At 34.4% G+C, this 14,820-nt stretch overlaps 1 protein-coding gene across 4 annotated transcripts in view; it reads right to left on the reverse strand.

Annotated features, from left to right (window-relative positions):
• LOC134537950 (maternal protein pumilio) overlaps positions 1-14,820 on the reverse strand; it is a 448,094-nt gene that overhangs the window by 255,111 nt on the left and 178,163 nt on the right. For all 4 annotated transcript variants that reach the window (XM_063378958.1, XM_063378960.1, XM_063378959.1 and 1 more), the window contains one exon: positions 9,870-10,173. In XM_063378958.1, coding sequence (XP_063235028.1) covers positions 9,870-10,173 — 304 coding nt within the window. The remainder of the gene's footprint in view (positions 1-9,869; positions 10,174-14,820) is intronic.

A 14,820-nucleotide genomic window follows, 5' to 3' on the forward strand; every position in this document is an offset into this window, starting at 1 on the left:
ATGTGTTTTTATAGCACACTTCTTCAGATGAACTGCATTTTACTTTCTGCACCATTAAAATCCTTGCCTGTTTTAGTCTCTTTCTCGTTCTTTAGTCAGATGATAAATACTGTGGGAAATGCACAAGTACAACTTACCCATCATAAGGATGCATACAGAAATTGCCAGAAAGCCTCGGCAACTGAACAAAAGAGTTAAGAATAAATGGGCTCCGCCGAATAACGCACATGTCTTCCATCCTCTTTTATCACTCAAGCAATAGTAATGTTCTACAATCATTAGGAAAGCTTATGAATAGCTGCAAATGTAAAATATAGGTATTAAAACAAAATTGAAAGTTAATTATATAATGAACTAGCTGACCCGGCGAACTTCGTACCGCCTTAGCGTAGCAATGATGCACTACTTTATTTTGTATAGCTGACCTATATTAGGTATGAGTACCTATTCAATTTGAACTGGAATCTATAATATCGATTCCGTTCAAGTTCATTTCGCGCTTCGCGTTGCTCATCACTTTGATTTGCTCGTATATTTCTTTGACTTGCCGTATTTCGAGTTCTGCGGCCTAAGCTTGTACGTCTGGTTGGTGGCATTGTTAAAAACGAAAATCCAACTGAAAATAAAAAGCTCTCATACAATTTCTGTATAACCATGTATACCAAATTATAGTATTGTGTAGTCACCAAAAAGTTCTAAAAATCAATATGAAGCTGTGAACTTACCAGATTAACAAACACTTATTAGCAAACAAAAATCTTCTTAGTCTTTAAAACAATTATATGTCAAACGACATAAAGTTACATTAAAAAAGTTCAAAAATGAAAATTCAACTGTAAATTAAAGAAAACGGTTGTATTCTTCTTTATAAGCAAGTATATCACACAAAAACAAACATAGAAAATGTTTACATAATGTATTGATTTGTTTTTCTATTTTTAAACTGCAACACAGTAATAACGAATTATGGCATGACAATGGCCTTGGCAGAATGTACACAGCCAGAATAGCCTGCGCCAGCAGCTCTGTACCGAATGTACCGGTACAATATGTAGTAAAACGTTAATGTTGATAAATATTTCCTAAATGATACAGTTTCTTTACATCCTCTTTGAAGATATTTGCAGCAAACATTCTGTCAATTCTATGTCAAACGTCATAAGGTTACTTTAAAAATTTTATATTGTACAAAGTGTTGGGTTAGTTATGAAATAATTTTATATATGGTGGTTCAGTATTCTTAAATTTTCTAATTTTCCGTGAAATTTTTTCTTTCATAAGAACCTTCTCGTGACAATAACAAACACAACAAAAAAAAAATTAGTGAAATCGGTTCAGTTATTTACGCGTGATGGTGTGACCAAGGGAAATAGGAATTCATTATTCTTAAATTTTCTAATTTTCCGCACAATTTTCTAAATTTTTTCTTTCATAAGAACCTTCTCCTGACCATAGCAAACACAAAAAAAAAAAAAAATTAGTGAAATCGGTCCAGCCGTTCACGCGTGATGCCGTGACCAAGGAAAACGGGTTTCATTTTTATATATATATAGATAAATGCATTTATGCACTTAATAACTTAGAAAAATGAGAACCAATTATATATATATATATATATATATATATATATATATATATATATATATGTATATATATGTATATATATGTACGTATATGTATATATATTAAACAGCTTAATAAAAAATTTATTGACAGGAATGTTAATAATGATAAAATACAAGTATAAAAACTAGTTTACGATAACCTTTGAAACTATATACAGTCAAATCTCATTATTGCAAACCTGAAGGACCATTAATTTAGCATTCTGTAATGTTTGTATTAACCAAAATATTGGTGAAAACATTACGACATAAATGAATTGATTACCTTCTAATATTGTTATAATTATAACCATATAGAATATCTTATACATACTGTATTAATTAAATCGTTGTAGCCAACCACTGCTAAACTTAAATTGTGAAATCCCGGACCTCATATCTAAGTACAGCGAAACCCCTTATTTACGTTACCGTTATTTACGTTTTCCCGTTATTTGCACTATATTCTTCAGGTCCCGTTTGGTTCCCATATAGTCCAATACAATACTTTCCCGCGAATTACGTCTCAAAAATCGAATCAATCCCGCTATTTACGTCACGTAACAACCATAAACAACCAGAAAATACCGTGGAGCTAGTAGGCAATGAACATTTTAAATAGCAAAATATACATATTTTATAACATGAAAAGTTGCTTTTATTTCTAAACATGTAATAATTTAAGCCTAGGCGTGTAAAAGTACGAGTAATTATAGCAGGAGACAATCTAAAATGCACGAGGGAAAAACGTAAACTCATGAATGTACAAACATGGCTGCTTGTAAGTTCTGATACTGTATTTATGTCACAACTTAGCCGAAATACTGGTACGAGACATAAACTTCACAAGATAAAATGAGCGGTGTCTTGGTAACTGTTTTATACGTCTTTTATAATTTGGGAAGTGTTGTACAGTTGACGCCATATTTTTTAAACTAACCATTTATTTCTGGGGATCGTAAATAATTAATTATTGGTTCCAAGACATCATGATAAACGTAAACTTGAACATGTCACGGCAGCGAGAAAACTGGTGCGTATACCAATAAACTGGTATTAGAACTGGATAAAATTGGTACACGGGAGGTGGAGCTTATATTTTTTTCCGCTAAGCTCGCATCTATTGGTTGGCGGCTGATGGCGTCATGAGTCTGGGCGGAGCATAGAGTGCGCATGCGCCGCCGCGTCGTTACAGCAGCTGACCGAGTACAATGACCTTTCTCCGCGTTTGGCGCGCTATTGACGGTAAATATTCAACAATTTGCGGCCTTTTCTTAAAAAATTTTTTACTGTGAGCAATGTGTATGTAGCCCGTATTTGTTATAAACCCTGCCGGTTGCAACTGTATTTATAATTTGGAGAGGCAAATAATCTTGAACAGCCAAAAAAGCAAGCAGAAGAAAATTTCAAATTTATTTTTAGGAAGTAATCAGAAAAACATTTTGGCTTTCATTCTTTTTTTTTATTTTTGTCAAATGTGGTAAATTATAATGGATTAAATACTAAAGTAAAATTTGTTGTTAGTGTGTTTGTACCTGCATTGTAGTATGTGCTATTTAACAAAAGGAAAAAAATTCTAAATAAGGTAAACTGTACTCCTTTTTATACTTTTCCCTTTATTTACACTTTCCCGCTTTTTACACTTTTTTACTTTGTCCCCATGAAAAGTGCAAATAAGGGGTTTTGCTGTAATATGCCTTCTTTTGCATCATAGGTCCAGAAATTGTCAAATTTGCTGATCGTATTTCTTCATGTTGTAACACCCCTCGTTTTCCTGCTTATAATGTCATTTTTTTAAAGTTCCAATATTTCCCCCATAAGGACAATGTATTTATTTCCTGCATATAATGTTCATAAATAGTGTAATTTCCAGCTCATAATGTTTGCTTTCTAACATTCAATAAATGAGGAAAAAATGTTTTAAAACCAAATTATTCCAACACTTACGATAAAAAGTTTCCTTTTTGTATATTTATGTTTACAATCACTTCCATACAACACATGAAGTTTGTTAAAATACAATTTTATGCAATATACTGAAGGTACACAATGTTCATAGTTACGTGTCAGTTGGTACCCTTAGTCAACTCTTCTCTTCCTTGACATTCCAGTGGGTATTCAGATGCACGTACATAGTCCTACGATATTTTTGAGTTGCCAACCATTGAGCGAGGGCATAACTAAAAGTGTTTTCTATTGCTTACAAATAAATTTTTTTTTCATTCATACGTAGGAATCCCAAAATTAAACATTTTCAGGTGGCGAAGGAGTAGACGTTATCACTCTTAATGTTGTCATCATGAATCGTGAGAATTTTACAAAAAAAGTGGCAGTGTATCTTTAAAGACAAACAAAATTTAACCAGGGAACAAGACGAAGTTGAAAAATTGTTGGCTTGTTTCAGAAAATTCATGTATCAAGTATACTATCTTTGGTTTTAACATTAAAGTTGTTTACATAGCTTGGTGAGTCCATTGGTACAAAGCTAAAACATTGTTAAGTGCTAAATTGAGATTTTCTGCTTATAATGTTTTCCTGCTTATAATGTTTTTTTCTTGTTCTCCCTTGAAAAACATTATAACAGGGTTCTACTGTATTTATTATTTTTTAAGTTTTTATGAATTCTGCAAATCAGGTAGTCTTTTAGCCAGGCCAATTTCAGTTGTAATAAGTAAAAAAAAAAAAACCATAGAGAGCACAGAAATATCAGTGGAAGGAAATAGTCTGAAAAATATTACCATATAAAAGGTGCCTGGCCAGAACAATTCAAGTAATGGATCGCCCATGTGTTAAGACAAACATTTATTTATAGCATAAATTTGCATTTCAGTGGATAAAACGAGACACACATTTATCATTGTGTTGGTACTACCTACATCTGTACCCCAAAATAAAGGCTGGCTGAAATGTTTATAAGCTTGCTCATCATTACCATCAATGCTGGTTATAGAATTGTTGAAACTTTACCAAAGCAGTAAGTGTACATTTGTGCAATAGTCTGCAAATATGCCATACTTTTTTCATTTCAATGGTAGATCCATGATATTCCTATTCTCATGCAAACCAACTGCAAATATTCACTTATTAGTTCGATATATTAGTAATCAACAGTGTTAAAAATCACAGGGAGAATATGGAGCCAGATTATAGTCGAGGAAAGATGTCAACATAAAGGTAAGGGTCTACAACCTTTGTATAATATTGAAAATGCCCTGCTATTATGTTCATCTGACAACTGTTTAGTTTATTTTGCTATACTTTTGCTATCACATGCTTCATGACCTAATAATAATTTTGTTAAAAAGAAAAAGGCTTGGGAAAAAAACCATTACAAAATGTTCCTCTTTCTATTCTGCTTATCCACACCAATGAACTAGCCTTGAAAATAATTTACATCAATAATTCAAAAAGATATTAAATTGTCATTTAATCATAATTTTAGGGTTCTAAATTGTTTGTGGTTAGAATATGGCTCTACTATAAATTAGGTGGCAAGCTAGATGGGAGTCTTGCCAATGCCTCAAAGTCCCACTTATTTGAAATATCTCCTTATCCATACTTCCGAGCTACTGCCCTTGTTTTTGGGTCCAGTCTACAATTATAAAACACTACAATAAATAGCAATCCAATAAAAATTGCCCTTATATTTTTTATTTTACAAAATAAGTTAAGTGTATAACAGTCTTTATTAGCGAAACTACAGTAGAACCCTGTTATAATGAATCTGAAGGGAGTAGTTTATATGTTCACTATAGAGGGGAAACTTTATATCTGGGAAAACTTTTATATTGGCAATACATACTCAAAAGCATAATCTTAACTACACATAGGCCTAAGCCAAGAAAAGAACAAATGAAAATACTCAAAGCAACTGTTTTATGAGCAAATGCAGATATTATTTTTAATACACTACACATGCACAAACTTTCTATTAATGGTTCTTCGACATTGGCGTATTTTCCTTTTTTCAGGCGTTTAATACTCTGTGACGTATTCGCAGCTTGAGAAAGAAGATTGTTCAGCTTGTTTAATTTTGTATTTAATGTGGATGTTGCAATTCCCAGTTCCTTTGATATTAAAGGCCCTGGCAGAATGAACAGTGCTGATGGCTGCTAGCTGCTGATTGGTGGCAGAATCAGCCAATGAATAGGGCAAATGCGATGCTGATGGCAGATCCCAAATTCACTAGGCACATCACGGCCGATGGCTGATGGACAGATCGCCGCATCAGCGGTAGAATCGGCAGTCATGTTGTAATTTCGTATGTCAGTTGTTTGTTTGCAAACTTTGACGCTCGTGTTATCTGCTGTGATGAACAGCAATTCTCGCTGCCAAACACAGTCTATTAACAAATCAGTAATGTCGTCCAGCTCCATACAAATTATTAAGAACAAACTTGTGAATATCCAGTACAGAACTCAGCAACAACTGACCATAAAAGTCGTTTTCGCGGCAAAACGACGAATAATGAAGTGATTGTCGTCTTTTGTTCATATAAACATTAAGAACAGGAAAGGGTTTATTTATTCCTCAGTTTTAAACAAGGAATAATGTTAACACATTTAAGTTGCATTACGATTTATCTTATTCTGTAGGTTCCCAGTTGACAGCATATTTTAATGTAAACAAACGTCCACGTCTGCTGAAAATCATATGATATTTGTTGCGCCCAAACCAAAACATAAACACAGTTTACTGCGCATGCGCGAACACACAGTTTTCAAAATACATTACAATTGGTTGCTGGTGGTTGTCACGTGATGGCTGGTGTGCTGACCAGCCATGAAAAGATGAAGTTGGCCGAACTTGGCCAGCCATTAGCCATCAGCCACATTCGAATGCTGGTGGTGACGTAGTAGTGAAACAAATGGCCAATCAGAGTTCACCAGCCATCAGCATCAGTGTTGCCAGACCGTACCATAATTATCGTTTTGTACCTTATTTGCATGCTTTGTACCATATACGATACATACCTGCCGATAATGGCTAATTGTACCATAATTTTTCACAGCATGAAAATCCTTTTTTTTTCCCCTCCTTTTTAATTTTTTTCCCTGGCTCAATTACGCACCGTAATCATTTGCCGAGTGACTGATAGCGATAACTATGTATAAGTTACTCAGTGATCGTCGCAAGGATATAGTATTACGAGGAGACCTTGGAGTAAGAAAGAGTATTTGAAGATTAAAGAAAATTCCTCGAAACCGCCAGAGCAAAATATTTCCCAGAAAAACGAAATCAGTGTATTTTGAGGTACAAAGTTATTTTTTTTACAAGTAAGGACGATATTGCTGTCCTCTGCAGATAAAGGTGAAATAAATACATTTGTTTACTGTTCGTGTTCCGTTACAAAAGCCACTCTTAGATAGGAGTTCATTGATCACACTACAGTAAGCTTTGGTTCGGCATCGGGAGTTATTACCGCGTTGATGTGAGCTGAGTGCACAGTAGAGTCGGGCTTGCGCACAGTAAAGTCGGGCTTGCGCAACGGGATTGTTCTGTTTTAATGCCACGGTTTATATTAAACACCAAGTGCAATTTTTGTCGGCTTTACTACACAATTCGTTGAGGGGTGAATATACTTTATGGGTATTTTTGGTGAGTGACTATAATTTATTTTACTTACTTTTTTTTCTGCATTGCTCCTTTACAATGGAGGATTCAGAAACAGTTAAAATAAGTGCTTGTGGTTCATCGGGTGTTAGGAAAAAATGTAAGAGGGCCTCAAAAATTGTTGGTGCAGGATGTGTTCCACGAGTGTCGTCACCGCAAGACACTGTCAACTGCAAATTATAGATGACCAATAGCGAGGGATGGTACTCTCCAATTTTTCACCAGAACTCATATCTATGGAAGCTGATAAGTTCTGGACCCAAATTGGTGCATTTACAGACTTAGGCGGGAAAAACGAATACCGAGAGCTATCAGAATTTACATTCAATGTATTGGCCCTTCCACATTCGAGTGCTGTATGTGAAAGAGTTTTTTCTAAGGTGAACCTTATAAAAACTAAAAGTCGCAACAGACGCATGACAGACACTCTGAATGGATTATTGCTCTCAGCACAGCATTTGTTCCTTAACGGAGGTTGCGACCAGTTCCAGCCAACACCGGCAATGGTCAATGTCCTCTATCCCCAAAATTTCTCTTCAACACTAACAGTGTCAGTGGAAGTAGAAGATGACGAATTAATTTATGAAGATTTATGAATCGTGGACCCTAAGGTTGCCCAGTGTTTGTTGAAACAACAAAATAAACTAGCAATTTTTTTATGTGCTAAAATTGAAAAAAAAAAAAGACGTTAAAAAAAGTGATTAGATTTGTTGCAATGTGATAGTGAACATTTATGTGCAAATGAGCAAATGCACGAGTGAAAATCGTAAACATATTTATTGGAGAATGCAAATGAAATCATTCATAATGGTGAGTAAACTCAGTTGTTACTCAGTTTTGTTTGATATGACTTAATTTGTATAGTTAGAAAATTTTACAATTTGTTTTGCAATATAACTTTATATATTAACAATTTTGTGAAGAGTTGAGTCTTAAAAAACAATTTATATTGCAAAAATAATAATGTACCATAATTTCTTTCGAAAAACGATAATTTTGAGCACTGAAAACGATAATTCGTTAAAAAAGACCTGGCAACACTGATCAGCATTGCCATCAGCACTGTTCATTCTGCCAGGGCCTTAACACGTGCGGGACAGTGGGGTTGGAGTCTACCTTTTTAATAATGTCCAGTTTATCTCGCACAGATAATGCCTTACGTTTTTTAACGCGTTTTTCACCCTTTTTTATGTACGTATTTCTTATTGAAGCACATTTGCAGCTTAATAACACGAAATTCTTTTTACCGTCAAAAGTAAATAAACGAAAAATAACGAGTCTGGCGCATCAAAGATCACTACGTATCATTTAGTATCGCAGTTGCTAAAGCTGGAACGAAAATTTCTTACTTTCTATGGAAAAATTTAGTCCACAGAGTTCTATCTAGTGGTAGTCTTACGAACCTTACTCGATTAAAATGTCCGAAACGTGACCGATAAAAATGAGACGAAAAATATTGAATTTGTTGCTATAATGTACATACGTATTTGTGTGGCGGTAATTTATGTTTAATTTTGATAACTTATTAAATGTACACGCGTTCGCCCATTCTTTAACTATGCAGGGAAAACTATTTTTTATTTTCACCAAACTGAGCACCATTTCTGGCTACACGTAGCCTACCGAGGCCACTCGATTACGACTTGTTTATAATATGAACAGTGGACAATCGAGTAGCATATTGCGGAGAAAAACGTTAATGTGATCCAGAATAGACGTTTTGTGAAAATACTTGTAATTATATGAAAATATTTGAGATAAATGTGCATTATGTCGGCAAAATTTGTTCGTGGTACACGGGAAAACGTATCAACATTGACAAAAGTTGTGCGCTATATCCAATAAATTAATACATAACCTCACATCATTTTGCCGGGACCGAGACGGAAATTCACAATAAACGGGAATTCATTATAGGCGGGTTCACTATAAACGGGTTCTACTGTAATTTAATATTTAGTCCTTTAAATTTTGTAAGTATATAAATCAGTGTACAGTATCAACCACGGCAGAGATTTGTTATTACTGTACGAGAGTAACTAAAAGTCTGCACCCGGCTCTTGGCCTGCTTCCAACTGAGCATTATGATGACACAGTACACCTACCCCTCACTTAGCATGACTAATGCATTCCTAAAAATGCCAGTGTTATTCGAAATCACGTATTCTGAAGCATTATTTTCCATAAATAGCAAGGCTAACTTTTTTAATGTGTTCCAAAATTGTGTAGAAAAATATACTTTACATAATATAAATCCGTTGAATAACACTAAACTATGAATATGTCACACAATTTATCTTTATATGCCTCCCATCGCACTTAAATGACAAATATGACACCACATAAGTCACCAACATTCCTGTTACTTCAGTGCACCATTCTTAACTCAACCATTTTGCATTTCGCATAGTTTAGCACTTAAAATTGTCTCTTGATTCTTCAACTTTTCTAAAATAAATCGAAAAGTTGTGTGTAGTTGTGTGCATTCGCACGCGAAATGCAAAACGACAGAGCGGCAATGTTGCACCAAGTAATTGGAAGGGCATTAAATTTTACTATATTTTGCACGATTTGTTGAAAAATTCACAACTTAGCGAATACGCAAGCAAGCCAGTGCGGGATCCCCCAGGCCTTCAACTGCGGTGAACCCACCTGCACATCGAAGGAGTGGGGCAGCACCCCCGGGGAGTCCTGCTGCTGCTGCTGCTGCTGCTGCTGCTGCTGCTGCTGCTGCTGCTGCTGCTGCGGGGCGTAGTGGTCGAACTGGCCCTGGGCCTCCAGGGCCATGACGTGCTCGAAGCCCACCGAGTCCAGGCTGAGGGGCGGGTGCTGGGGCTGCAGCGCCACCAGGTGCTGGTGCACGTGGTGGGGGTCCACGCCCCCCTCCGGCCCCTTGCCGCCCCCCTTGGCCGGGTCCTCCTCCGCCGGCGACGGCTGGCGGCTGCCCGGCGTCCGGCTGCAGCGCACGCACCACATCAGTGTATTACAGTAGAGTAGCAACACCTTTTCTTTTACATTTTCCTTTCAAGTTCAACTAACATACATGCTGTGCATATGATCTCATGATGGTTTTTGAATCATAGTGCTGCTAACTGCACAATAGCCTACAGACCCTACATACAGTATTTAGATTTCAAAAATAATTTTACAATTTCCCATTTGAATTAATTAATAAAAAAAACAGAATCAACTCATTCTAATTTTATTATGAAGCACAAGGACCCTAAAATATGTTGACTAGTTGCATTGCAGTTAAAAGCCTTTAAATTTAGAATGTTAAATTTGGAACATTAAAACGAAAACATTTTTTAACCTAGAAACTTATCTTTTAATGCAATTAATACACTCAGTACAAGAATATTCAAGGTGTATGTACAATAATATTCTGCTCATGCTCGGTGGGTGAAGTAGTAGTATCGTAGCATTTAATTTCCCCATACATGGATATCGAGTTATTTACTGTAACTATAGTGCATTGTGGTAGTTATGATGCTTCTGTAGCAACTAAATTGCTTTTATGTGAATTTTCAATAACATACGGTATAAATACTATTTATGTAGAAAAGGATATTCAAAGCGCCGGTTTAAGAAACCGTTTTTACTGCAGCGAATTCTACAAAAATATGAGTATGCACTTGCTTAGAAGCATTGTGTTTTTAGCCAGGTTGAGGAAAAAATTGAAAAAAAAAAACCAACCTGGTTTTTTTGTTTAAATCTTTTTTTTTTATTACATTAAGTTATTTTAGTTCACGGCGTGTTGAAATGACAGCACTACAACATCCCACTTTCTGCCACTCATTTGGAACCAGAAAAGTTATATCAAAGAAGTGAAGTCCAGCAAATCTGCACATTTGACTGGGACTTAAGAGGCCGTGTCACAAATTTGCGCTCCTATCTATATCAATGTTATTTTAAAAGGCAGTTTTTCTCAAAGTCTATAAGAGGTAGGGGCCGGAAATTTTTCCTACTGAAAGTATACAATACATTTAAAATAACCCCTTTTTTCAAATTTAGTTATCATATCATATATTATTTCTGTGATGAAAATAATATTATCAATATTTTGATTTGTCCAGATACATTGAAATTTTGCTTATATTTATAATTATTTAGCAAAAACTGAAAACGCCATTGAAATGTATTGCACATTACCTTCCGATCAGTGTCTTCATGATCATGATGGGTTTATAAACCTGGGTGTAATCAAGTCTTTAACAATTACATGACAACATTTATACTTAATAATTTGGAGATATGCCTTTTCTATCCTCAGCCCCTGAGCTTTTACTATCTGGTCTGGCGACGGACCTGACACTCTTCAACCACCCCAGGGGTCTCCGATTGCACATCTTATCAAAAAAAAATGCTGTTCGTTCATTTGTTTTTGTGTCACAGACTTCACACATTTATGCCAAGGGAATATTCCGCTGATGTGACGCTATACGAATGTATTATTCGCGACCATACAACTTTTTTGTTTGTCATCGGGAAAATGACGCCGCAGTTTGATTTTTTGTGGTGATATAAAATAAATTTTCTTGCTAGGGAATGTTCATTTTGAATTGAGCATTTTTAAATGTCAGCGTAGAATATGCTTATCTGCCCATTTTGTTTCTTTCCATAATAATGAGTAAAGTTAACATTGTCATAGACATTTTATTATATTCGTTTGCCGTCCAAGTACAAATGTCACACTATATCGCACGTAATTCTATTTTTTACTAATTTGTTAGTTGTCATTTTATTTAAGTTATAAATAACAGTAATAAAAATTATTACTTAATAGTCCAGAATAGAGATTGAGTTATTATTCATTTAATAGGAGTTTAAAATATGGTACTACATACATATTTATATTATCTTGTTGTCTTCTTTGTAACTTTACTGGAAGAATGGCATTTGGTATGTATGTTAACTCACAATGAAAATACTTCAGAAGTACTCAATTAACAGTGAACAACCTAGGGCCTATACTAATTTCATTATGTTCATGAAATATAATTGATATTACTAATAATGAACTGTATGTGTTTTGCGTAGAGATATCGTACGAACTGTATGTGGTACAGACCAACATTAGCTAAGACTCTGTAAATAAGTAATTTCAGTTAATGTGTAGAGAATATTAAAAGTTAGAAATAATGATATATATATAAAACAATGCAGAGTAATCAGCATAAAAATAGAAGTTGTTTTTACGTAGCGCCTACTGGAATGTATATTTTGTGTTGAATTATGTGGTATGATTAGTATTCTCTTATTGTAAGATGTGTTTTGTTAAAATCTTATAAAACATCACTTACTGTTGAAGGATTTTCATTTTTTTTGTGATGATCTTACTTAAACAAGTTTTAATTATATTACACATGTATATTTTAAAAGCATTTTAATGTATACTTATAGAATTGTAATAGGCTTTATACGGACTCTCACGATGCATGTGAGCATCTATAATTAATAGAGACCGGAAAAATTCGCGGATTCATTCGGCGATAGGCTAGAAGTCAAATACATATACCTTTTAGATGATTTTGCTATTGGCTTACTGTTCATCTGGACGAATCTCAACCAATTATAAAACACCAACCAAAGAAGGATCGAATCACAGACAAACAAGCTGAGACGACTAACAAGTCAGCAGCAAATGAACTGCCGTTATTTGCCCGAGTGTACAGGGGAATGTGCAGTCTATCCTGAAGGCCGTCGAAACCGCGAATTTTTCCGGTCCCTAATCTACATCAATATTATGGCCGTTTCACAAGATCAAATATTTATTGAATTCAATCTGTTGCATTCATTGTACATGATTTTCGATATGTACATTGAATTCAATACAAATTGAAGATGTTACTCAACTAAGCTTATTCTTATTAACTTATAAGTATTTTGTTTGTTCAGTACATAAAAGTAAAAGATTCGTTATTATTTAAATAATGAGCATCTTTAAGCAATAACGTTTTCAAAATATTTACATAAACATAATGGAATATATTTTTTAAATACTTTATATCTACGATCACATCAACGGCAGTATTATGTAATCAATGAGGTAATGAAATATCCTGAAAGGATATTTTCTTCTCTGTAAAGTAAATTTGTAATGCAGCCCTCTTAATGTTAGTCTTGTGAGTTATTTCGTCTTCTAATATGCTACAGCAATGTATAAAATTAAGTTTTGTTAGTGTTTTAGTCTTGTGTAATGTGATAAATTCAATATTTTTTTTGTATGTTCGTATTCATAAAGGTAGGCTACATATCGTAATAAGATAAATAGTAATATTTGTAAATTTAAATTCTTTGAAACAACGTCGATAAGAGGTTCACCTACCTCTGTTAAACTGTATGATGGTGCATTGTAAAAAATTAGGTAGTCTGACTTAAGTGAGATTGTATTTAGATTGTGTGTGATGCATATGCAATATCTAAGCATATGCATTTATGTTATTATCCTTTTAAAACGTTACATGATGAATTTCGTATACTTTTTAATGTCAACTAACATTATTTTTCACGGACTATTACATCCAGATAAAGAATAATTACCACATGTTTGAAGATTAATTGTATTCCGATACGTTTAAAGTATTAAAATTTTTAGTTTTAGTTTTAGATACGACTCATACTACATTTGTTAAAGTGAGGTTTCTTGATTCTGAATCCCTGCATCTGCAATTTCCTAGTGAGCCGCCGGTCAGATTGTCATCCTCTCAGATTGTCGAGGAACCAGATACATTTTTCGTCGAGTAAACTCGAGCTGTCAACCTTCCCACTAATCCTGTGATAAGGGTATAGTAGCTTTATCACGCGCTGCGGCTACAGTTCCTTCGGTTGAAAAAGCCACTAAATCTCACTGTTAAAAGAGAGAACTTCTAGAGCAGAATATTGGAAATAAACATTTACTGACACGGCCTCTTAACCACAGAAAGGATATTTTTGTAAATATCTTACATCACTATTTTTCCGGAAAATAAAAATAAAATTATGAAAAACCATTTTCCAATACTAGAGACTTTCCTGTATTTACCCTGATAACAGTGTTAATAAATTCCTACTAGTTTCCGAGAAATTCCAGTTTTTAGATCACATTTCAATATCTGTGCATTACTGCTGTCCTCATTAACAAGATTTTTTTAATATACAGGTTATTATTTTAGAATTATTTAGGAGAAATTTTTATTTTAAGATATTTCTATAGTTTTTCCTTGCGTTTCGGCTCGGCATCTAGTGCATCCTGTTACCTAGCAGTAGTTTTCTTTTTTTTCCCCCAGCATTTCCTGTAACCTGTGCAAAAATCTTTCCCCGTGCCCCGAACCTAAATCCTTTTAGCAAATCGGCAGCGTCCTGGCCTGTCCACTTTTAGCCTTCCACGGACTACTTCTTGTGAAGTTGAAGCACTGAAAATTCAGGACTAATAACTATTTAAAATCAATAATTTAATGTAATATTAAAATGGTTATAAAAAATACTATAAATAAAAGACCAGCAAAAATACATAGTATAACTTATAAAGTTGTTTGTATTTTTTAATTTTTTGAACTTAAATCCTAATCATTATAAATACTCAGATTCACTAAGTACTTTTTAGACATCTGCGAATTGTGAT

Source organism: Bacillus rossius, chromosome 12 (genome assembly GCF_032445375.1).
Source record: "Bacillus rossius redtenbacheri isolate Brsri chromosome 12, Brsri_v3, whole genome shotgun sequence".
Lineage (NCBI taxonomy): Eukaryota > Metazoa > Arthropoda > Insecta > Phasmatodea > Bacillidae > Bacillus > Bacillus rossius.